The 25,902-nt window shown below is 40.0% G+C and overlaps 1 protein-coding gene across 1 annotated transcript in view; it reads left to right on the top strand.

Moving 5' to 3' along the window:
- The window catches only part of Myo3a (myosin IIIA), a 224,061-nt gene that overhangs the window by 100,228 nt on the left and 97,931 nt on the right, over positions 1-25,902 (top strand). The window contains 2 exon segments of the mRNA NM_001419731.1: positions 9,612-9,710; positions 10,007-10,121. Of these exon segments, the coding sequence (NP_001406660.1) occupies positions 9,612-9,710; positions 10,007-10,121 (214 nt within the window).

The following is a 25,902-nucleotide window of genomic DNA, read 5'->3' on the forward strand; positions in this document are numbered from 1 at the left end:
GGGAGATATTATTGAGGGGAGGCTAAACCCAAATGAACTGTGTATGAAAAAACTACATAGAAACCTGGTGTTATGTAAGCTGATTTTAAAAATATAAGTAACAAAAAAATAGAACTTAAAAGAAGACAACCTGCATGGTTGCATATGCTGCTCTCAGAAGCAATGGGTTATTAAATAAGACTTTCAGTGCTGGGTGTGGGGCATTCTTTTAAAGTGTTTGTTATGGAGGCCCCAGAAGCCACGGAATAATATAGACTCTTGCCAATCGACTTGATTGTCTACTCAAACTAATGATAAGGTCATAAGGCTGCATACACACTATACACTTTAGTTGAAATTGAGCTGAAACTGAGCTGTTACTTCCTCCCCAGTGGCTACCTTTCATCATGCCTAAAGGTTCTAGCAGGTCACTGGAAGGAAAAATCCATCAATAGCAGTCAAAATTTGAACTACAACACCAATTTTCCCAGTGAGATGTACTAGTGGCATGATTGCTACGGGGTTACCAACTGCTTCCTAAGTACCTGCAAAAACCAAATGCACCACTTGAGCCATCCCAAGTATTCTCTGGCTGGATTTTAGGTCTGTGCTACAGGAATACCTCAAAAAGAGTCTCACTCCACAGGAGGACCTCATACACAGTGTTGGAAAACTGGTTAAAACCTATATTTGTTTCTATTTTAGTTCATTTGAATTGCATTTTATATTCTAAAGAAATGTTTTGTGATGGCAGTCTACAGAATGGGAAAAGCTCTTTACCAATCCCACATTTGACAGAGGGCTAATTTCCAAAATATATAAAGAACTCAAGAAACTAGAGAGCAACAATCCAGGTAATCCAATTTTTAAAATGGGGTATAGATATAAACATAGACTTCTCAACAGAGGAATTTCAAATGGCACTTAAGAAATATTCAACATCCTTAGCCATCAGGTCAATGAAAATCAAAATAATACTGAGATTCCATCATACGCCTGTCAGAACGGCTAAGACCAAAAAACAGTTCGTGCTGGCAAGGATGTGAAACAAGGAGAATATTCCTCCATTGCTGGGAGGAGTGCAAACTTGTACAGTCACTTTGGAAATCATTATATCAGGTTCTCAGTAAATTTGGCATTGGTCTATCTCAAGACCCAGCTATACTACTTCTTAGCATATGCCCAAAGGATACGTTATCCTATCATAAGGTGATGTAAGCTTAGATTTTTCAAAACCTACTTTAATAAGGGTTCTTAAGTTGCTTTAACCTTCCTTCTAGCCCACCACCCACAAGAGGTAGTTGAAAGGAAATGTTAATAGGGCATATTAACCCCAGGGATATGGACCTTTCTAGACATAGTTCTTTTGGACAGTTCCAATCTTCATCATCAGGATATCAGCAGTTCAGTTGATACAACTCAGCAAAGGTAGGTAACTCAATCTACTTGCAAACACTATTCACAAATCAGCAATCACAGTTCAATCCAGAAGAAACCACAAGACTCTGACAATTGACCTGAGTCTGTAGATGTAGCAGGAAACCACTGGAATACCATGAGAAGTTCATTGGTGAGTTTCTCTCTACAATGTCACTACAAATGATGATCAGTGAAGATGACAAGATGAACCCGTGCCACACCACATTGTCTGTCCACTGTCTATTGGGTTATATTTATACCCTTTCCAAATATCACATGTTCTCTCAAGCATCTGATCTAACAAAATATCACATGCCCTTTTGGTAGACAGTCTCCAGAAAAATCACATCTGTTCTCCGCAAAATACCCTCCCACATATCTACCTCAACAAAACATCCTCTCATAAGACAGTTTCCAGAAAAACATCACAAGATACAACTGTGTCTCCAGAGGCACCAGAAATTTTCACTTCAAGGACCCTTGCTCAACTATGTTCATAGCAGCTTTATGCATAATAGCCAGAAACTGGAAATAAACTAGATGTCTCTCAACCAAAGAATGGATGAAGAAAATGTGGTACATTTATACAGTGGAGCACTACTTAACTGTTAAAAACAATAACATCATAAAATTTGCAGGCAAAAAGGAAAATCATCCTGAGCAAAGTAACCCAGACACAGAAAGACAAACAATGACGTGTATTCAGTTATAAGTGGATATTAACTATAAAATAAAGGATAACAATGCTACAGTCTACTGACCCAGAGGAGCTAAGTAACAAAGAGGGTTCAAGGGGACATTCATGAATCTCCCTGGAAAAGGGAAACAGAATAGTCATTAAGAGTGGTCAGGGGTTGTGAGGATATGGGGAAGGAACAGGAGAGATCAGGTGAAGAGGATGGAAGGAGAAAGTGCTGGGAAAGATAACAGGAACTGGTGGCATCTTGGGGACCAGCTAGAAATCTAATGCAATGAAAACTCCCAGAAAAGGTCATTCTAGTGAAGACTCCTAGTAGTGGAGGATACAGAGCCTGAACTGGCCATCCCCTGTAACCAGGCGAGACTTGCAGCATAGAGATTGGAACAACAACACAGACACATAAACTTTGACGTACAATTTGCCCTGTTTTCAGAATGTCCTAGGATAAAGATGGTGCAGAAATTATGGGAGTTGCCAACCAACGAAAGGTCCAACTTGAAACCCATGCCACAATAAGGAGACCAACCCTGACACTACCTAGAGGGTCAGGGCCCAGAGGCTGGATAGCCCAGAGGCCAAGGACAGAACCAAATATGACTGTTAAAAACAAAAACAAAAAAGACAAAAATCAATGAAATGACTCCTAATGATACTCTGCTCTACTCATAGATTAGTACTTAGCCCAGATGTCATCAGAGAGGCTTCATCCAGACGCTGATATAAACAGATACAGAGACCCACAACCAAGTGTTAGGTGGAGTTAGAGGGCTCAAGAAGACCGCAAACCCACAGAATCAACTAATCCAGGCTCATAGGGATTCCTAAAGAGTGAACCAACCAGGAGCCTTTGTAGGATTGAGATAGGCCCTCTAAAATAAATGTCACCATGTGTAACTTGATCTTCTTGTTAGGAGCTGCTGCTCCTTCTGGTGGGATCAAGGCTGTCTCTAACTCCTTTGCTTGTTTTTGGGACCCTTTTCTTCCAACTGGGTTGCCCATTCAGTCTTAACGTGAGGATGTGCCTAGTCTTGCTGCAACTTGTTATAACATGTTTGGTCGAAATCCATGAAAGCCTGCCAGTTTCTGAAGAGAAACAGAGGAAGAGGGTGGAGGCAGGATGCAGAAACATTTTGTGATCTTTAAAAATTAGAAGAAGCATTATATCTAGATAGATTTTGGTCGTGTGTGTGTGTGTGTGTGTGTGTGTGTGTGTGTGTGTGTGTGTGTGTGTGTGTGTGTCATCTGTACATATGTGGAAGCTCATAGCATGAGAAGCCAGTGGAATGTGTCAGGTGTCACCCTCTATCATTCTCTGTTTTAGTCTCTTGAGTCATGTCTCTCAATTGTCCCAGGCTGCCTGGCCAGGTAGCTCTGAGGAGCCACCTGCCCCTGCCCCACAATGTTGACATAAGAATGGTCATACGTTCATACATGGGGAGATTTTTATGTGGGTTCCAGAGATTCAAATTTAAATTCTCATTTTCACACAGTGAGCACTCTTACCAACTGAGCCACTTCCCCAGCTCCATAGGTACATCTTTTAAATTATGAATTTCAGTGGATTATAATCAATCATGATTACAAAGAAGGAACAACTCAATGCATTTATCTGAAAACCCTATTTACAAGATAAAATTCCATCAAAGAATCAAGAAGGAATGAATGCTAAGCAGAGGCTGAATAGTTTAGTCCAGATTAGCAAGGGCAAAAAACAAACATTTGTACCCCCAAGGCTTCTGGGGCCAGGGGAAAAATTTATCTGAGAGCCCAAGGACAACCACAGCTGAGGACAGGGGCTGCCTGGAGGTCTGTAGCCCTCACAGAACTGCATCCTCTACCAAGTAGAATGTGAGTCAGTAGATCCTTCACTTGCTTCCTCTCTTCAAGAGCCAGAGGACGAGGGACTCAGGTCCTGGCAGTCTATAGAGCACTGGGGAACAAGGGTCATAAAGAAAACAGAAGATTGGAGAGCCAATAGGAACAGGGATCATAACAAGGTTGGAGAGCCAATCTGAGAAGCAGAAAGGAACCAGAGCAGGCATGTATCTTATCTAATGAATTTACCCTTTCTTCTAAGAGGATCGATTCTTTCCTTCTCTTTTTCCTCTGCCCTGTTCTGCACAGGTCAGTGTCTGACTGCATTCATCTTTAGAGCACCGTTGTCACAATGGTAAACTAATAGCTTGTGACTAAAGCCCTTTGTTAAATATAGTGGATTTTAAGGTGAAAAATAAAGTGAGGCTGCTTGGGAGAAAATGAGCACATTGAAGACAATGCTGGATAATTCTCGTAAATATAAATTATAGCTGTATCGGCTGGTTTTCTCTTGCAATGGCTCGAGTTCAGCAAGCATTGATTGCATTAATCTCCCACCTCAGCCCTTTAAAATTCTCGCTAAGAGTCGTAAACAGATCGGCAGGCACGTTCTCTGCTGTCATGGACAAATAGGGCACTGTGCTAAGCACCTCACTGTCTGTGTCTTGCTATATTGTCTCTTCCATCTCTCAGGAGGATACAGACTAAAAGAACACACCGATTAATGCCAAAAGCTGAACTTTGAACCTTGTATCTCCAAAGCCCCATAGTCACTCATTCATTCATTCATTCATTCATTGATCTATTTGACAAATTTTTTTAATGTCTACTATGTGGTGAACACAGGAGATTTAAAACCAACTTAGATTTTGGTGGAAGTAGTATAGCGGGTTTGGCCTGATGCTGCTTGTATTCGAATGTTAATTTGGGTCCCCCAAACTGCATACCGTGCATTAGCTTCGGAGATCCTGCTCCCTGTTGGTTCTGATTGGTAACTAAAAATGCCAACAGTCAATAGCTGGGAATGACAGATGTCGACATATATTGCAACAACAGAGCCTTGTCAGGTAACCACTTGTCAATGTCTAGTGTGTTGGAGTCCCAAGGGTAGAGCCACCCTAACCAGGACACAGGGGGTACTCAGCCAAGTCGGCCAATGCACAGTGTATTGAATGTTTCAGTATCTTTTATACAAAAGGCAGAATGAAAATTTTCCCACAGTTTCCAGTTTATACCAAGTGCTATTTACCTAGCAATACCTTATCTTGGTTCAAAGTGACCCAAACCTCCTTGCAGACTGAGAAATCTGTCAGCAGTAAAACTCTTAAAAACAAGGTCTCTTCCTCAGGTTTGCAGCTTACTTGGCAGAACATCAGGATTCTCTGCTTGAGAAAGTCTGCTTCCTCCACTGTCTGTCTCAGTCTGCTAAGAATCACAAAGACCCTAGGTTGCCTTGAAGCTAGAAAGCTGGGAGCACTCTCCTCATTTCTCTACAGACAGACAGAGGTGAAGATTTTGGTATCCCCTTGCTTGGGACTAGAAGAGAGGAAGAAGGAAGGAGATCCACCATGCTAGGAGAGTGTGGAGGAGAGGAGAGAGAGAGACACCATACCTGAGAAGAGTGCAGTACAGAGAGGCATGGCCACCATGTTAATGAGCCAGGAGAGGCAGCCCAGAGTGTAGCCCATTTGGGCAGCCCCCTGTGTCCAGAGCAGCCAAGACGGAATATAGAGTTTAGTAAGTAATAACTCCAGATGACTGGCAGGAATCAACCACATGGAGATTTGGCAGTGGCCTAGCTGTTGTGCTGATGAAGGCATATTAAAATAGAAAGGCTGTGCATGTGTCTTTCAGGAACACAAACCATTGACGTGGATAGCGAACCCACTGCTGAGATTTATTAATTAATATTTAATTCAACAAAGTAGTTCATCATTCTCTAAGAATTCTGTGTTCTGTGGCTCAAACTCACCAGCCACTTAGTTTAGTCAGGAGAGTGGGAAATGAGTTCAGCTGCCTGAGAATGAGCATGTAAATCACAAGGAGAAAGATGGAGGAGACAGTGTCTATGGGGAAGAAGTTCTAATTGGACAAAATATGCGGATGCGCTGTGGAGCTTTGGGTGTGCAAAGCTTTATCTTCAGCCTTTGAGCATCTCCTGCAAAGATTCAGAGTTAAGCCATGAAGAGGTAAACCACACTACTGAGGATTTTGCCTCAGTTTTGCAGGTTTCAGGGAACTTGCCTGCATGATAAATCCTCACCACCCAAGGCCATTGAACTCATATAAGATCATCCTGAGGGCATTCTACAAGTGGCTGAGCAGAACTCCAAAGAAATAGCAGAGGCTAAAAATAGTGGGGCCATGGTCAGAGAACCATGTTTTGTACCTCACTGAGACCCTGCATTGGTCCTGGGAGCACTAATATAGGAATAGTACCTGTGTCTTGTAACACTCAGTCTTCAGTGTATATTTGATGTTTGTGGCTGACCTGAGATGAGAATCCTTTGGAGCTGTTTTTCTTTCTTTTTTTCCTTTAACTCTCTGGTTGTTTATTTACTGAAGGTCAGTACATTTCTCATAGTAACTCCAGGCCTTGTAAAATTACCATCTTGGTTGATGTAAACCGATAATGGTAGAGAAATCTACTAGGTTCCTGTGTCTACATTTATGAGTCACTTCACTAATTATACATTGCATTGTTGAAGTGCTTTAAGAAGTGACGTGCAGGGCAATCAGTGTGATGCCTAGAAAACAAAGCAAATAAATTATATACCGTGCTAATCCTAGAGACGCTTGATTAGTTGGTAGTGCTTAATAGATGAGAACTAAACTAAGTTGTTGATTTTGTTCTAACTTTTAAGAAGTTAATTTATTCTTTGACATAGCAGAATATAATGAGTTCTAGTCATGCTCAGTCTGCATCCTCTCTTATCCCTACAGCTTCCCTCATTGCACCAGGTTCCCAGGCCACTTTCATGTCTTTATGAGTCCTTTTTGCAGTATACAAATTGCATATCGCATACGATGCGGCATACACACAACCATATGTTGTCTGTAATAGATTTCTTCTGTTTCAGTGGTACCTGCAACAAGCAACAGGTGGTGGCATTGAAGATGAGAATCTGCATGGCTTTTTAGGAAGAATGTGGAGGCTGTGTGAATTTCTGCAGTATACTGCTTACCTAGCATGTATGAGCCCCTCAATTCCATTCTTACGCTATTCAGAATTAAGTTAAAAAGTGTAAAATAAAGGGTGTGTCTGCTCTTGGGTCATCACCCAGCCTTGAAACCCTGTCTTTTTTTATCCCTGTGGTGGTTTGAATATGTTTGGCCCGGAGTGGCACTATTAGGAGGTATGACCTTGTTGGAGTTGGTGTGGCCTTGTTGAAAGAAGTGTGTCACTGTGGGGGTGGGCTTTGAGACCCTCTTCTTAGCTGCTTTGAAGACAGTAGTCTTCTAGAGGCCTTTAGATCAAGATATAGAACTCTCAGCTCCTCCCATGCCATGCCTGCCTGGATGCTGCCATGCTCCCACCATGATGATAAAAACTAAACCTCTGAACCTGTGAGCCAGCTCCAATTAAATGTTGTCCTTTATAAGAGTTGTCTTGGTCATGGTGTCTGTTCACAGCAGTAAAACCCTAACTAACAACCCCCCTCCCTGGCTACTTCAGATTCCCCTCCTTCCTGTGTGATACATTTTCTTCATATAAATTTCATTCACCCATTCCTAAAATGTATATTTTACTATGATTTGTCCTTGAGGCATTTCTCTCCCCTCTCTACTATCACTTCATACTCTCTTTGACTCCCTGACTTCATGTAATTCTGTGAAATCAGCACTTCTTACTTGTTCCTGAACTCACCGTTTCCATTTTGGACCACCCACATATCTTGCATTTCAGTTCAACCAAGCCCATCCCCAAATTGTGCTTTTCCCATCATCTCTGTTTGAGCTAGGCCCTGTACCAAAGGAAAATCTAACAACTTTCAAATCTTCACAGATCTGTATAGATAAGTTTCAATTAACATTTATTCTAAGGAACTTTTCTATGTAACAGAACAAAATATTATTTAAAAGGCTAGGTATTGTGGTATATTCCTTAATCTCAAGCATTGCGAAGGCCAAGGCAAATGTATTGTGAATCCAAGGCTAGATTAGGGGGTATAGGGAGACTTCTCAAAAATGACAATAATAGTAGCAATTGTAGTAATAGTAATAATAATAACAACAGTAATATCATCTAAAATCTATCTCCATTGAGGGTATACTACATAATTAGGATAAGAAGTAGAAGAGATTTAACATCCTTTCTAATCCTTTAGTAATTAGTTTGTGTAGAATTATACACTAAAATGTGTGCCTTTTCCGTCTTCATGTAGAAAGACTTTTTTAAAGAGTTCTTGTTCAGGAAAAGGTATCAACTTGATAATTATCATTCATTTCCTAAATCTTTCAATGGCCCCTGAAGCCCACTGACCCAAGCTGTGTAGTGGTGAAAGAAAGGAGCAGGGAGCAAGAAGCACGACAATTTGCCCTGGCATTTTGTGTGGGGAGCAATGATAGAAAGGAACCGGAAACCAGGTCAGGTGCTGCCAGTGGCATCCTGGGGGAGAGAATCCACAGCAGTGACTGTGAGAACACCTTGACCTTTGTGAGAGGGTAGGTTTTATGTTAACTGGAAGATGAGTAACAATAGGGAGACAAGGTATGGCTTGCCAGGGGTCTGTGACATTATAATGAATTTAGCCCTTGGAAAAGGTTCCCAACCCTACCTGGACTCCCACCTTGGGCCTGGAGATACTGGAAGGTGCACTCGGGATTTAGGAACATCCTAGAACAGGAGGGTTGAGCAGGAAAACAGAAACAAGAATGCCACAGAAAGGTGAATCCTGCACAGCCAGATGGTCACCTGAGTCATCGGGGTGAAATTGAAGCATGACAGAAAGGAGACACTAGAAAGAGAACAATAGGAAGCAGATGATTCCTCTATCTTGCAAAGGGGGGATCTGAGGGAAGAAGTTGGGGGACATAGGACCCTAACTCCTCGCCAGCATGCTGTGGAACATTCTAAGCCAGAGATTCAACCCTTCTGCCTTAATTGATTCACTCTAGCATGTGGGGAGTACTCTTCATACTGAGAACCAGGGAGCCATGGAACCTTAATTATTATTAGATGTCTCACATATATGGAAAACATAATATAAAAAGATGAAGCCACTGCATATGTGGCTATTGCAGTCAGGTAGGCCTTGTCTGAAGTCAGCTCTGTGGCTGTGTTTGAGATGGTACATGCTACATATCAGTTTCCTAAATATGGAAAGTGGAAGCCCAGACCTGCCCTGAGGACTCACAGAGAGTCATTGAGATAACTGGCATGCTATGCCTCTTATTTCTTTTTCTGGCCATTTCTGATAACATACAAAGTCTTAGCAGCTTAAAGTTCCTGACTGTTTCATTTTATGTTCCTGGTGCCTAGAAAAATTCCTAGAAAGTCGCTCACAAATGTCTTGACATTAAGAGCTACTACCTCGTGATGCTTATAGTTGAAAATAATGGCATGAGCAACAGAAAGTCAGAACTTGATGACCAAGGACCCCTGGGTGGGCAATCACAGATCTAACAGATTGAATCACTTCAATAGTCAATAATGTTCTTATTAACCATCTTCCTGAAAGTGGTTTATTTTTTTCAGAGGAGAAAAAAATTTCCATATTTTTTACTACATTTATGCTGGGTTAGCAGAAAAGAAAAAACTGGCCCTTTACAAATTGCCTGAAAATAAGCCGCCCAGGTAAGCCAGTAGGCTGTACTTGGTTGGTTAGTTGGTTTGGTTTGGTTTGGTTTGGTTTGGTTTGGTTTGGTTTGGTTTGGTTTAGTTTGGTTTGGTTTGGTTTGGTTTAGTTTGGTTTGGTTTGGTTTTCCAGACAGGGTTACTCTGGGTAGCCATGGCTGCCCTGAAACTTGCTCTGTAGATCAGGCTGGCCTTGAACTCATGGAGATCTTCCTGCCTTTGCCTTCCCAAGTTCTGGTATGATGTTTCTCTTTCAGTGTAATTTTAGATTTTTCCCCTTCTCATACTTTCTTCAGGTACTTACAAAATGATAACCTCAGAACGGTACAGGACATGATGAACAATAGTTTCTATAAATCCCAGTATGAATTAATTGAACAATGTTTCAAAGTCATAGGTTTTACAATGGAGGTAAGTACCAAAGACATTTGAACCACTTTTGTAAGTATCTTTTTAAAAGTTTTCACTAATGATGAGAATTACCTAACTCATTGGCTGATTAATATGTCAGAAATTTGCTCAGAGTTTTATATAGAAATCACTCCCATTATGAGTGCGGGTGGAGATGTGGGTGTTTCTCTATGTGTGTGTGGTACATGCACATATGTCTACAGGTGCATTTAGAGCCCTGGGGTCAAGATCAGGTGTCATTACTTGGTTGCTTTCCACGTATGTTTTGAGATGGGGTCTCTCACTGAACTTGAAGCTTATCGATTTTGCTAGCCTGACTGATGAACTTGAGGGACCCTTGTATATAAAATTAATTATTTTAATAAAAATATAAGCAGTAACCAGTGAGTTAATCTAATAGCCACACATAAAAACCAAGATTTATTTCAAGCTGTACCTCAATAAGCCCTTTCTGATCTGGCTTCCTTCCAGCCCCATCCCGTGATACTTACATTTTATTATTGACCTGGCTTTTGGGGCTTCAGTTTTTTTTCATGGTGTCTTCTCAGATCCTCGTCTACTCAAGACAATCTGAACTACACTGACCCCACTCCACTCTGGCATAAGTTTCTGTCCTAATCTCTCTTCTGCCCAGCCATTGGGTAATCAGCATTTAGTGACAAGACAGAGAATAAGCATTACAATGTTGTGAAACAAGATGTCAGGGCAGAGAAATCAGCATTTAAATAACACAAGGACAACACAGTTCACAAAAACATTATGCCTCCACTCATACTCCAACCCCCAGTTGAGTTCTGGGGATCTTAATTTGGGTCCCTCATGTTTCTAGCAGATAATTGGGCCAATTCTTCAGCCTCAATATAAAGTATTTTATCATGTTTTTTATTCTTCTATAATACATACCTATTCATGTTTTTATGTCCTTTTTAGTTACTTGAATTTTGCTAGAAAATAAACTCTCACATTTAAGCTATAAATTTGATTGCTGGGTTTTCTTGTACTATTTAAATTTCCCTGTATCTCTAGCTTTATTTTTTTTAGTTTCATTTTTTTAATATGTTTATAGGTGGCATATAAACTATTGGGTTTTATTGTAACATTTCTATTATAAGTATTATTGCATCGTACTTGCCCACTTAATGATCTCCTGTCCCACGCTGCCTTCTGGTTGGTCCCTTTGTCCCTCCACCTCTGCCCTTTTCCTTTCCAGTGGCTTCCTTGCCTTTCCTCTCCTCCCCTACTTTCACTTACATCTCGTCACCCTCCCATGATATCTCTCTTTCTACATTCATGTTTCACATAAACACATATGCCCTTGCATGTTTTATAAATTTCAATCTAAACACGTTTGAGTGAAACCAGGTAATGTTTTATCTTTCTGACTCTAGCCTATGTTGTTTAACATAATGAAATACCATATTTTTCAAAGAACATAAATTTCTTCCTCAATTTGTTACTCCACTTATTGATTGATTGATTGATTGCTGTTTAGTGTTAAAGTTTTACAGTTCTATGAAGTCTAGATATCAATCCTTGTCTAATGTATATAAAGCTGGCAAATTTTTGCATTTTGTAAGCTGTCCCATTTTCTTTGCTATACAGAACTTCTCAGTGTCATGCAACCCCACCTGTCAATTTATGGAGTTATTTCCTGTGTGGTTTGAGTCCTTTTCACACAGGCTTCACTGTGCCTGGCTTGGCTGTGACTGTGAATTGACATGATTTTCTTCTAGCTGTTTCTGAGTTGCAGGTCTTACATCTTTGATCAATTATGACCTGATTTGGGGTAGGTAGGACATGAGTATCTGGCTTTATCAATTGACATCTGGAATACAGTTCTTCCAATCCCATTTTAAATAGCTATATCTTGTCAAATGCATTTTGACGATGTTTTTAAGTGTCTGAAGCTGTCTAGGCTACTCTGAAACATTAATCTACTCCATTAGTCTGCTTGCTCACTTTATGACATTACCATGCAAGTTTGGTACTGTGGCTCTGTACTGTAAGTTGAGGTTTTAACATCTTGGGTTTTGTGCTTTCATTGTGTCTATTGTTCAGGATCATTTATGTTTTCACATGAATTTTAGGATTAATATTTCCTAATATTATAAAGAATGTCATTGAAACTTTGATGGGAATTGTGTTGGATTTGTGTTATTATTTTTAGTAACAGGCCATTTCACGGTAAATTGTGCACATCCATGATCATGAAGGTCTTAATTCTCCTAATGTCCTTTTTTTATTGGATATTTTTAATTTACATTTCAAAGGTTATCCCCTTTCCTAGTTTCCCCTCTGTGAGACCCCTATCCCATTCCCCTGCCCCTGATTCTATGAGGGTGCTCCCCCACCCACCAACCCGCTCATTCCTGTCTCCCCACCCTGGGATTCCCCTACACTAGGGCATCGAACCTTCACAGGACCAAAGGCCTCTCTACAATTGATGCCAGATAAGGCCATCCTCTACTACATACATATGCAGCTGGAGCCATGGGTTGCTCCATGTGTACTCTTTGGTTGGTGGTTTAGTCCCTGGGAACTCTGGGGTATCTGTTCGGTTGATATTGTTGTTCTTCTTATAGGGTTGCAAACACCTTCAGTTCCGTCAGTCTTTTCTCTAACTCCACTATTGGGGACCCGGTGCTCAGTTCAGTGGCTGGGAGCACCTGCCTCTGTATTTGCCAGAGGCTCTGACAGATCCTCTCAGGAGACCCCTATATCAGGCTCCTGTCAGCAAGCACTTCTTGGCATCAGCAAAAGTATCTGGGTTTGGTGTCTGTCTATTGGCTGGATCCCCAGGTAGGGCAGTCTCTGGATGGCCTTTCCTTCAGTCTCTGCTCCACATTTTGTCCCTGTATTTCCTTTAGACAGGAGCAATTCTGGGTTAAAAACTTGGGCCTTGCCTAACCTCTGGATATGATCTCTACAGGTTCTCCCTCCCCTCAAGTCTGCATTGTAGGGGCCCTTTATTCCTTGGTTGCACTTATTCTGAAGTATTTTAAGATGGTTTTACTGAAGTCATTATACATGAAATTGGCTTGCTGTTTTCCTTTTTGGACAGATTTGTCCTTGGGATCCAGAAAAGGTGGTAGTTTCTGGTGTTAGTTTTGTATGTTGCTACTTCACTGAACATGCTTATCAGATCCAAGGTTTTTTGTTTTTCCTTTTTGTGGAATCTTTGTTCTATTTAAGGATATAATCATCAAGGCAATAGATAGGGGTAATTTCATTTCTTCCTTTCCCACCCATATCTCTTTTATTTCTTGTTGCTTTAGCTACGACTTTGAACACTAGATCGGGCAGCTTTGCTTCGTTTCTGATTTTAGAGGAAAAAAACACCTTTCCATTTTCCTCATTTGTTAATTATAGGATTATGTGCTGGACAATGTCAAGGGTCCTTTGCATCTCTTGCAATATCATGTGATTTTAGTTCTTAAGTTCATGTACTATATTACATTTCTATACTGACCTATCTTCCCATCTCTAGAATGAACTAATTTGTGCAGGGTGTTCTAACTTCCTAGTGAATTCAACTTGCGGAAATTCTGTTAATGATGTTTATATCTATGAATGGCCTTCTTGGGAAATGTAGTCTACAGGTTTTGTTGTTGTTGTTATTGTGGTGGTGGTGGTGGTGGTGGTGGTGGTGGTGGTGGTGGTGGTGGTGGTGGTGGAGGTGGTGGTGGTGGTGGAGGTGGTGGTGGTGGTGGTGGTGGTGGTGGTGGTGGTGTCCATTTCCAGTGTGGTGTTAATATAATGCTTGCTCCATGGCACGACTTTGGCAGTGGGTTTTGTGTGTATGTGTGTGTGTGTGTGTTTCTGTTCAGGAACAGTTTGAAGAGTCGTAACTCTTCTTTAAAGGTTTGATAACATTTTGCAATGAATCCCTCCAGTGTGTTCCTAGAGTCTGAGTCTTTTGGGGAGAGTTTTTAATATTTCTTCAATCTCATTACTTGCTGTGGATCTGCTTGCTTTGTTTATATCTTCTTGATTTCATTTTGTGTATGTGATATTGTGCCTAGGAGTTTATCATTTCTTTTAGACTTTCCTAGTGTTTTCTAATACAAATTCAAGGTGTTACTTACTGATTATCTGAATTTCATTGGAATCTATTGTAAATTGCCCCTTTTCATATCTAATTTTCTAATTTTGGAACATCTCTATCTTTTGACTAATTTATCTAGGCATTTACTTTTTTAAAAAAAAACAATTAATTGGTTCTATATGTTCAATTTATTCTATACATTGTTCTTTTAATCTCTATTCATTAACTTCTGTCTTAATCACTATTATCTCTTAACATTTTGAATTTTCTCTTGTTCTTGTTTTATAGCACTCAGATAAGTATCATTAAACTTTTATGTGAAATTATCTAATTTTTATAGCTATAACCTTTCCTCTTGGAATTGCCTTAGCTATATCCTAAACATGCTGGCAATTTTTACTTTTATTTTTATTGGGCTCTATTTTTTTAAATTTCTTTTCCCTGATGTTTTCTCAGTGATTCATTGGTCATTCAAGAATATGTTGTTCAGTTTTCATGTATTATATAGTTTTTCTTCTTATTTATTCCTAGTTTTATCTTCATTGCAATGTGAAAGGCATAAGAAATTATTTGATAATTTTATATTTGTTAAGACTTGACATGACCTAAGTCTCTATTTTAGAGAGGATTCAGTGGACTACTAAGGAGAAGTTATCAGTTAGATTAAGTATTATGAATTTATTAATCATTCTATCTATAGTATAATTTAATGCTACAGTTCCTTTAATTATTTTTCATTTGAAAGACATGTAAATAAGATTGAGGTATTAAACTCACTTACTATAACTGTCTCAGGACTGAGCTAAAGTTTCACAGCATTTAATGCTTGTTTTATGAAAATAGGAGTCTCACCTGTCAATGCATATATACTTCCAATTATTCTATCTTATTGGTAAACCATCCCCTTCACAGGTCTACAGTGGCCTTCTTTATCTCTTCTGTTAGTTTTATATATAAATCTACCTTATTTCATATCAGAACAGCAATGACAGCCAGTTTAGGGCTTCTGTCCTTTTGATAAATAGACTTATATTCTTTCATTCTCAGTTTTTGAGTATAGTTTCCATTGAAATGTGCTTCTTGGAGAAACACGGGAAAAGCAGAGTGAATCCTTTGTTCATTCAGTTAATCTCTATCTGTATCTTGGTTATTGGGTTGAAGCTATATATATGTAAGATAATTATTGAGAAATATTTACTGATTCTTTGTAATTTTTCTGTTGGTTCTTTGTCTGGTTGGATGGATTACTGTTTGTTTGTTTGTTTGTTTTTTGAAAAATGTAAAACCCATGGAACTAAATATAAGAAAAGAAAGAATAAAAAGATAGCCCAATAAAGAAAAATACATAATAAAAAATTGATCATAGTAATCATCTTTTGTCAAGGAAATGTCTCTTTGCAGCAGATGGAGAACATTACAGAATACTACAACCAAACAAAATGCAGAGTTGTGGAGCTTAGCCCCGGTGGATATGTCTACAAACCACTCCTGCATCTAAGACTCAGGGAACGTTGTGGAAGAGAGAGCAGAAAGATTCTAAGAGACAGGGTCCGGGAATTTTCTACGAGATTCTGTCTCCTGCTCTTATCAGAAGCTATGCCCACATAGCCTCACCAGCATGACCTCCCAAATGTGAGCTGACAGGGTTGACACCAATTAGTGAGTTAAACTGGACAGGAAAAAGCCCATGAGATGTCAGACCTCCAAAGAACTGGGCTACCACAGAAAGCTGGAATGAGAAAGAAGCCTTTTCTCCAGTAAGAACAACCATTTGGTTGTCCAGTACCAAGTGGTCAGTCCTGAAAACATGCATATGAGATGTATTATATGGACTGAGCAATTGTATAAAGGAAAATAGGCAATAACTATCAGTAAAAAGGGGGCATGAATTTGAAGAAGTGCAGAGAGGGCTTTATGGGAGGGTATAGAGGGGGAAAGGGAGAAATGTAATTAAGTTATAATCTCAGAAATGAAAAGGTAAAAAGAGTGAAAACAATAAAAATAGATGTATGAAGGGGAATTACAAAACAAACCCTGACATGTCTTCTCTAGATAATAAAGCAAAAACGCTACTAATAAAAGAGTAGAAAGAAAAAGAGCAGAAGACTCTGGTACAAAGACAAGGCAAGAAAAATAAATGGACAAAAGAGGAAACAGTGAGGTGTTGAACCAGCTTCTGTCCGCATCTTTGGAAGTTAGAGACCTCCAGTTATGATAGAAGGGGTGTCAGGCCTCCTACCCTGTGGTTACGCTGATTTTGAGCCTGTATTGGACAAGCGCCTGATGTCCACCATGACAGCATGATGTCACTGTAGGAACTCCTCTTTGCACTCCTGATGCCTGTGTTGGCTACAGAAACCTTGCAGCCTGCAGACAGAATAGTTTTTTTCCACCAGCCTGAGATCCCTCAGGTTGTACCCACATGGATGGCTAATACTTTGTCTGGGAACTCAAACTCCAACGTGGGTTGAAAGTGTGGGAACAACCTCAGCATTGAGATCCAAACAGACAGAAACTCTCTCTGTACTTTCCACACTCCCTAAGTATTTACTGGTCACCTTGCTGGAGGAATGTGCTGTTGGTATCAGATATTCTGGTTTGAGCTTTAGAGATCACAGACTCTATGAGAGATCATCAGCTGACCTCAGGGTCAGGGGTCAGACGTTGGGGTTACTCTTAGTAGAATAGCTCTGCTCCTAGCCACAGAGTGGAAGGGCATTTTTCTCTGGGTGTGTTGTTACCTGAGCCAAACTGCTTTCTGCTTTCTAACTTGTCATCCAGCCTCCTTCTCTTCACAGCTTGCTCACAGGACTGCCCTCTACCGTGTGACCAGAGTTGGTTAAACTCAGTCTTCCTAACTTGTGATTATCTTCTGTTCTCAGGCCCCAGGATAGCTCCATTTTAAGCATTAAGTCCTTCTTGAGACAGTGCCAGGTCTCAGACACCACCTCAGGCCTCTGAGTCCTACAGAATGATGACATGTGTTCTCTTTCACTGCTGACATTCTGATAGAGCAGTTGTTCCCTCTCAACCTTCCCAGTTCTGAGACCCTTTTATACGTTTCCTCGTGTTAGGGTAACCCCAGATGATACAGTTATTCTCGTTGCTACTTCCTTTTGCTACTGTTATGAATCATAACATAAATATTTGATATGCAGGATATCTTATGATATGTAACCCCTGCAAGAGAGTCGAAACCCACAGGTTGAAAACCACTGTGCTAGAGGAATCTCCCTTCTTACCAAAACCTGGTATTGGACTTGAGCCTTGCGATAACTGTGAGTTTATCCTGTATTTGGGTCTGCCAGTCTCTTTTCACCAGGCCTGTGTGGCTTTTTCCTTCCTTTAAAAATTAAATAAAACCTACTACAGATCTTAATCTGAAAAGAATTTGGCCTAGGTAGAAAACCCAACCTGGAACACAGGTGTGGCTTGGAACTATGAAGAAATCTATTTCTTGAACTGTAGATGTCATCACCATTTCTAATCTACAACAGCCTAGAGCACTGAAAATGCATGGTGAGACCTCACCTCTGTGAAAGAGTATGTTCACACAGAATTGAAATGGGATTGTGCTATGAACTCCCATACTGTTTTTATAAATATTCCTTTGTCACTTTAATTGTAAATGCCAATATTTTAATCATGTGATAAACCATTAACAATTAGCATTAATTTATATTTCATAGAAAGGATTAAGAAATTGTGTTAGAACAAAAAAAAATCCTAACTCCAGAGTCACTGGACTAACTTGAAACAAATAAAAACATTGTCTTGAAACAGTAGAAGAATGAAAGAGAGAGAGAAAAAGAGAGAGAGAGAGAGAAAAGAAAAAATTAAATAAAGAATTAATTTTTAAATTTAGCATAAACAGTAAAAGTCTTCCTTGTAAGTGTGTGATATTAGTCTTTATTCCAAGTCATCCCCTCCCCAATTGTCCTCCCCACCTCCTGCCTTCCTTCCTGGTCTCTTACAATCTGTCTTCTGCTTTTTTATATATATATTCTTTTTTTAATTTTTTATTAGATATATTTCTTTGCTTACATTTCAAATGTTATTCCCCTTCCCGGTTTCCTGACCATAAGCCTCCATTCCTTCCCCTCCCTCTCCCCCATACAAGTATTCCCCCTATACATCTCCCTTATTGTGTCTTCTGCTTTTTTCATGGTTCCCTTAGGATGCGGTTTCTGATTCTCTTTCCCCACCCTTCAGCTTGTCTTGCTTCTTTTTGACATTTGATGCCCGTCATTTTCTCTGTGGTGTTCAATGTGTTTTCTCTTCTGGGGATATAATTTATCCTTTTTTCCCCTTATTCTGACCCCTCTTTACTATATCAGTTGGAGACAGCTTCTGGCCCCTAACATTATGTACAGTCTATTTTCCTTTCAAAGTCTCCACATACAAAGGCTTTAATTTTGCTTATACATGTTTTAAATCTTGTTTTGGGGTGTGTGTGTGTGTGTATGTGAGTGTGTGTGTGAGTGTGTGTGAGTGTGTGTGAGTGTGTGTGAGTGTGTGTGAGTGTGTGTGAGTGTGTGTGAGTGTGTGTGAGTGTGTGTGTGAGTGTGTGTGAGTGTGTGTGTGTGTGTGTGTGAGTGTGTGTGAGTGTGTGTATGTATGTATGTGTGTGTATGTGAGTGTGTGTGTGAGTGTGTGTGTATGTATGTGTGTGTGTATGTATGTGTGTGTATGTATGTGTGTGTGTATGTATGTGTGAGTGTGTGTGTGAGTGTGTGTGAGTGTGTGTGTGTGTGAGTGTGTGTGAGTGTGTGTGTGTGCATGCACGCGCGCGCGCACGCACAGAATTCACAGAACACATCTAGGTGCCACTTGTCTTAGCCCTTCCATCTTGTTCCTGTTGACCACTGTTGCTTAGCTAGCACTGAAGAGGCAGAGGCAGGGGAATCGTGAGTTTGAGGCCAGCCTAGGCTACATAGTGAGATACTCTTTCAGAAACCAAACAGTGCTGAGGAAATTGCTGAATGGGTAGAAGCACTAGGTATACAAGCTGAGGAGCCGAGGTCAAATCTCCAGACCCCACATACAAAGGTGCACCTGTAACTCTAACACTGTGAGGGGCAGAAATCGGAGGATGTCAGGGCATTGCTGGCCACCAGCCTAGCTCTAGCTTTGACAGAGACCCTGACTCAGGGGAATAAGGTCTAGCATAGCAGAATTGAAGTCCTCCCTTCTAAGAACAATCTACCTTTGATGGAGAGACTCCTACTTACCTGGCTACTTTTATAGCCTTGGAATTTAAGGTTGGGAGATCAAGTTCTGAATATACATAGCTATTTTGTTTCTAAATGGTTCAGCTGACCGTAGGGAGAAGTAAGTGAGAGACCATTTGAAGAACCAGAAGAGACCTGGAAATTTGTTGGAGGAACCAATCAAGGAGAATTAACTCCTTCTGGAATCAGAAGTAGCATTATTACATTTGCTTCTTCTATAGGAGTTCTCTATTTTTGCAACAAGGTAGTAAATTATAAGGGCAAGAAAACTGTGGTCTAAATTCAGTGACAAGCTGAGGTTGAACACAGTGAACACATCCTCAGGCAATTATTTTACTCACAGCCTCCAGTTAAAGCTGAGTAACTGTTTGCTTTAGAAGTAGACATTCCAACTTCATTGTGAATATTTTTCAATGACACATTCTCTCTCTCTCTCTCTCTCTCTCTCTCTCTCTCTCTCTCTCTCTCTCTCACACACACACACACACACACACACACACACACACACACAAATATTTGGTAGCTTAGGCTCTCTATTCTGTTACTAGCAAGCTATAGCTGTTACTTGGGAATCTGATGGTGCTGTGGTTTCCATGGCAAAGGGAGATGACTAGTTCCCTTTTCTCTACTGATGCACAAAATAGCCTCTAGCCTATAAAAATGGAACAAAAATCCAATATCTCTTTAAAGACTTTTGGAGAAGCTTGCAGACTTTGCTCTTAGCTGAGTCATAGACCATCAAGAATTTTCCAGTGAGACAGCATCTGGTTCTTGACTCTACTGTATGAAATTCATTTTCCTGTTTGTACTCAAAATACAGGAGGAGGATGAGGAAGAGGAGGAGGAAGAGGAGGAGGAAGAGGAGGAGGAGGAGGAAGAGGAGGAGGAGGAGACAACGACAGTAGTGAAGGCACTGGACAGGGCAAAGTGACTGCATTGTTGTGTGGAGACAGGAGAATTTGCATAATAACACCCTTTGCATGTTATGTGCCGTGATATGAATGAACTCATTATGGACCATGTGAAGGGTGGCGGTGTCTGTGCCTATATGTTCCATGCAGTCTAAATGGTAGATATCCAGTACTGTTGAGATGGTTGCTTTTGGTCTTAATTTTAGGGAACAAGGTCTAAACTATAGCATCTAGATATGTAGATGACCAAGAGCTCTCAGGAAACAGATCAAAATGGCTTTCAGTCTGAGAGAGCCTTTTTCTGCCTTTGAGTTTATGCACTCAGCCATATGGGGGTGATATGAAGAAGTGGAAGGAAAGCTGTGGAGATGCCTCATGGAGATTCCATTCTTTTACAAACATAGCTTCATACTTCCCTATTCAATAAATCCTAAGTGTTTAAATTTGAAATGCATTGTTTGAAATAAGTGAATGATATTCACAGATTGATGGAAAACTAAATTCATTTCAGTGTTATTTAATATTGCTCTAATCGGGGTCCAGGGTATTAGAAATGACCATTTGAATCTTTCCCCCATTTTCTTCGTACTGATGCTTTAATTTATAGTCTTGCACTATAGATACTGTGCCATTGAGATACATGTCCAGTCCTTTGCTACTCAGACTGGCCTTGAACTTCTTTTTTTTTCTTTTTCAAGGGAAAATTTATTTAAAAACCACATTGCCAAATGGCTGTATTTGGATAGCTTCTTGCACAAGTACTAAATTTAGGAAAAACATTTTTCCCATAAAACGAGTCTTTTAACATCAATGACCTATTTGTAACGATAATCATAATTTGGATCATAACATTTTCTCTATGATATTTTTAATTCCATGACACTTTGGTATGTAACCAATACAACTTCATTTTGCTTTGTTCCTTTATAAATCGAACTTATCTAATTACTGTTCCTTAGAAGATTTTTTTTCCTTTTTTTTTTATTTTTATTTTTTTTATTATCTTGAGTATTTCTTATATACATTTCAAGTGTTATTCCCTTTCCCGGTTTCCGGACAGACATCACCCTCCCCCCTCCCCTTCCTTGTGGGTGTTCCCCTCCCAAACCTCCCCCCATTGCCACCCTCCCCGCATAGTCTAGTTCACTGGGGGTTCAGTCTTAGCAGGACCCAGGGCTTCCCCTTCCACTGGTGCTCTTACTAGGATATTCATTGCTACCTATGGGGACAGAGTCCAGGGTCAGTCCATGTATAGTCTTTAGGTAGTGGCTTAGTCCCTGGAAGCTCTGGTTGCTTGACATTGTTGTACTTTTGGGGTCTCGAGCACCTTCAATCTCTTCCAGTTCTTTCTCTGATTCCTTCAACGGGGGACCTATTCTCAGTTCAGTGGTTTGCTGCTGGCATTCGCCTCTGTATTTGCTGTATTCTGGCTGTGTCTCTCAGGAGCGATCTACATCCGGCTCCTGTCGGTCTGCACTTCTTTGCTTCATCCATCTTGTCTAATTGGGTGGCTGTATATGTATGGGCCACCTGTGGGGCAGGCTCTGAATGGGTGTTCCTTCAGTCTCTGTTTTAATCTTTGCCTCTCCCTTCCCTGCCAAGGGTATTCTTTTTTCTCATTTAAAGAAGGAGTGAAGCATTCACATTTTGATCATCCGTCTTGAGTTTCGTTTGTTCTAGGGATCTAGGGTAATTCAAGCATTTGGGCTAATAGCCACTTATCAATGAGTGCATACCATGTATGTCTTTCTATGAGTGGGTTAGCTCACTCAGGATGATATTTTCCAGTTCCAACCATTTGCCTACGAATTTCATAAACTCGTTGTTTTTGATAGCTGAGTAATATTCCATTGTGTAGATGTACCACATTTTCTGTATCCATTCCTCTGTTGAAGGGCATCTGGGTTCTTTCCAGTTTCTGGCTATTATAAATAAGGCTGCGATGAACATAGTGGAGCACGTGTCTCTTTTATATGTTGAGGCATCTTTTGGGTATATGCCCAAGAGAGGTATAGCTGGATCCTCAGGCAGTTCAATGTCCAATTTTCTGAGGAACCTCCAGACTGATTTCCAGAATGGTTTTACCAGTCTGCAATCCCACCAACAATGGAGGAGTGTTCCTCTTTCTCCACATCCTCGCCAGCATCTGCTGTCACCTGAGTTTTTGATCTTAGCCATTCTCACTGGTGTGAGGTGAAATCTCAGGGTTGTTTTGATTTGCATTTCCCTTATGACTAAAGATGTTGAACATTTCTTTAGGTGTTTCTCAGCCATTCGGCATTCCTCAGCTGTGAATTCTTTGTTCAGCTCTGAACCCCATTTTTAATAGGGTTATTTGTTTCCCTGCGGTCTAACTTCTTGAGTTCTTTGTATATTTTGGATATAAGGCCTCTATCTGTTATAGGATTGGTAAAGATCTTTTCCCAATCTGTTGGTTGCCGTTTTGTCCTAACCACAGTGTCCTTTGCCTTACAGAAGCTTTGCAGTTTTATGAGATCCCATTTGTCGATTCTTGATCTTAGAGCATAAGCCATTGGTGTTTTGTTCAGGAAATTTTTTCCAGTGCCCATGTGTTCCAGATGCTTCCCTAGTTTTTCTTCTATTAGTTTGAGTGTGTCTGGTTTGATGTGGAGGTCCTTGATCCACTTGGACTTAAGCTTTGTACAGGGTGATAAGCATGGATCGATCTGCATTCTTCTACATGTTGCCCTCCAGTTGAACCAGCACCATTTGCTGAAAATGCTATCTTTTTTCCATTGGATGGTTTTGGCTCCTTTGTCAAAAATCAAGTGACCATAGGTGTGTGGGTTCATTTCTGGGTCTTCAATTCTATTCCATTGGTCTATCTGTCTGTCTCTGTACCAATACCATGCAGTTTTTATCACTATTGCTCTGTAATACTGCTTGAGTTCAGGGATAGTGATTCCCCCTGAAGTCCTCTTATTGTTGAGGATAGCTTTAGCTATCCTGGGTTTTTTGTTATTCCAGATGAATTTGCAAATTGTTCTGTCTAACTCTTTGAAGAATTGGATTGGTATTTTGATGGGGATTGCATTGAATCTGTAGATTGCTTTTGGTAAAATGGCCATTTTTACTATATTAATCCTGCCAATCCATGAGCATGGGAGATCTTTCCATCTTCTGAGGTCTTCTTCAATTTCTTTCCTCAGTGTCTTGAAGTTCTTATTGTACAGATCTTTTACTTGCTTGGTTAAAGTCACACCGAGGTACTTTATATTATTTGGGTCTATTATGAAGGGTGTCGTTTCCCTAATTTCTTTCTCGGCTTGTTTCTCTTTTGTATAGAGGAGCAACTGATTTATTTGAGTTAATTTTATACCCAGCCACTTTGCTGAAGTTGTTTATCAGCTTTAGTAGTTCTCTGGTGGAACTTTTGGGATCACTTAAATATACTATCATGTCGTCTGCAAATAGTGATATTTTGACCTCTTCTTTTCCGATCTGTATCCCCTTGATCTCCTTTTGTTGTCTGATTGCTCTGGCTAGAACTTCAAGAACTATATTGACTAAGTAGGGAGAGAGTGGGCAGCCTTGTCTAGTCCCTGATTTTAGTGGGATTGCTTCAAGTTTCTCTCCATTTAGTTTAATGTTAGCAATGGTTTGCTGTATATGGCTTTTACTATGTTTAGGTATGGGCCTTGAATACCTATTCTTTCCAGGACTTTTATCATGAAGGGGTGTTGAATTTTGTCAAATGCTTTCTCAGCATCTAATGAAATGATCATGTGGTTCTGTTCTTTCAGTTTGTTTATATGATGGATCACGTTGATGGTTTTCCTTATATTAAACCATCCCTGCATGCCTGGGATGAAGCCTACTTGATCATGGTGGATGATTGTTTTGATGTGCTCTTGAATTCGGTTTGCCAGAATTTTATTCAGTATTTTTGCGTCGATATTCATAAGGGAAATTGGTCTGAAGTTCTCTTTCTTTGTTGGGTCTTTGTGTGGTTTAGGTATAAGAGTAATTGTGGCTTCATAGAAGGAATTCGGTAGTGCTCCATCTGTTTCAATTTTGTGGAATAGTTTGGATAATATTGGTATAAGGTCTTCTATGAAGGTTTGATAGAATTCTGCACTAAACCCGTCTGGACCTGGGCTCTTTTTGGTTGGGAGACCTTTAATGACTGCTTCTATTTCCTTAGGAGTTATGGGGTTGTTTAACTGGTTTATCTGTTCCTGATTTAACTTCGATACCTGGTATCTGTCTAGGAAATTGTCCATTTCCTGAAGATTTTCAAGTTTTGTTGAATATAGGTTTTTATAGTAAGATCTGATGATTTTTTGAATTTCCTCTGAATCTGTAGTTATGTCTCCCTTTTCATTTCTGATTTTGTTAATTTGGACGCACTCTCTGTGTCCTCTCGTTAGTCTGGCTAAGGGTTTATCTATCTTGTTGATTTTCTCAAAGAACCAACTTTTGGTTCTGTTGATTCTTTCTATGGTCCTTTTTGTTTCTACTTGGTTGATTTCAGCTCTGAGTTTGATTATTTCTTGCCTTCTACTCCTCCTGGGTGTATTTGCTTCTTTTTGTTCTAGAGCTTTTAGGTGTGCTGTCAAGCTGCTGACATATGCTCTTTCCTGTTTCTTTCTGCAGGCACTCAGCGCTATGAGTTTTCCTCTTAGCACAGCTTTCATTGTGTCCCATAAGTTTGGGTATGTTGTACCTTCATTTTCATTAAATTCTAAAAAGTTTTTAATTTCTTTCTTTATTTCTTCCTTGACCAGGTTATCATTGAGTAGAGCATTGTTCAATTTCCACGTATATGTGGGCATTCTTCCCTTATTGTTATTGAAGACCAGTTTTAGGCCGTGGTGGTCCGATAGCACGCATGGGATTATTTCTATCTTTCTGTACCTGTTGAGGCCCGTTTTTTGACCAATTATATGGTCAATTTTGGAGAAAGTACCATGAGGAGCTGAGAAGAAGGTATATCCTTTTGCTTTAGGATAGAATGTTCTATAAATATCCGTTAAGTCCATTTGGCTCATGACTTCTCTTAGTCTGTCTACATCTCTGTTTAATTTCTGTTTCCATGATCTGTCCATTGATGAGAGTGGGGTGTTGAAATCTCCCACTATTATTGTGTGAGGTGCAATGTGTGTTTTGAGCTTTAGTAAGGTTTCTTTTACATATGTAGGTGCCCTTTTATTTGGGGCATAGATATTTAGGATTGAGAGTTCATCTTGGTGGATTTTTCCTTTGATGAATATGAAGTGTCCTTCCTTATCTTTTTTGATGACTTTTAGTTGAAAATTGATTTTATTTGATATTAGAATGGCTACTCCAGCTTGCTTCTTCTGACCATTTGCTTGGAAAATTGTTTTCCAGCCTTTCACTCTGAGGTAATGTCTGTCCTTGTCTCTGAGGTGTGTTTCCTGTAGGCAGCAGAATGCAGGGTCCTCGTTGCGTATCCAGTTTGTTAATCTATGTCTTTTTATTGGGGAGTTGAGGCCATTGATATTGAGAGATATTAAGGAATAGTGATTATTGCTTCCTGTTATATTCATATTTGGAAGTGAGGTTGTGTTTGTGTGCTTTCATTCTCTTTGTTTTGTTGCCAAGATGATTAG

The sequence above is a fragment of the Rattus norvegicus genome, chromosome 17 (genome assembly GCF_021556685.1).
Source record: "Rattus norvegicus strain SHRSP/BbbUtx chromosome 17, alternate assembly SHRSP_T2T, whole genome shotgun sequence".
Lineage (NCBI taxonomy): Eukaryota > Metazoa > Chordata > Mammalia > Rodentia > Muridae > Rattus > Rattus norvegicus.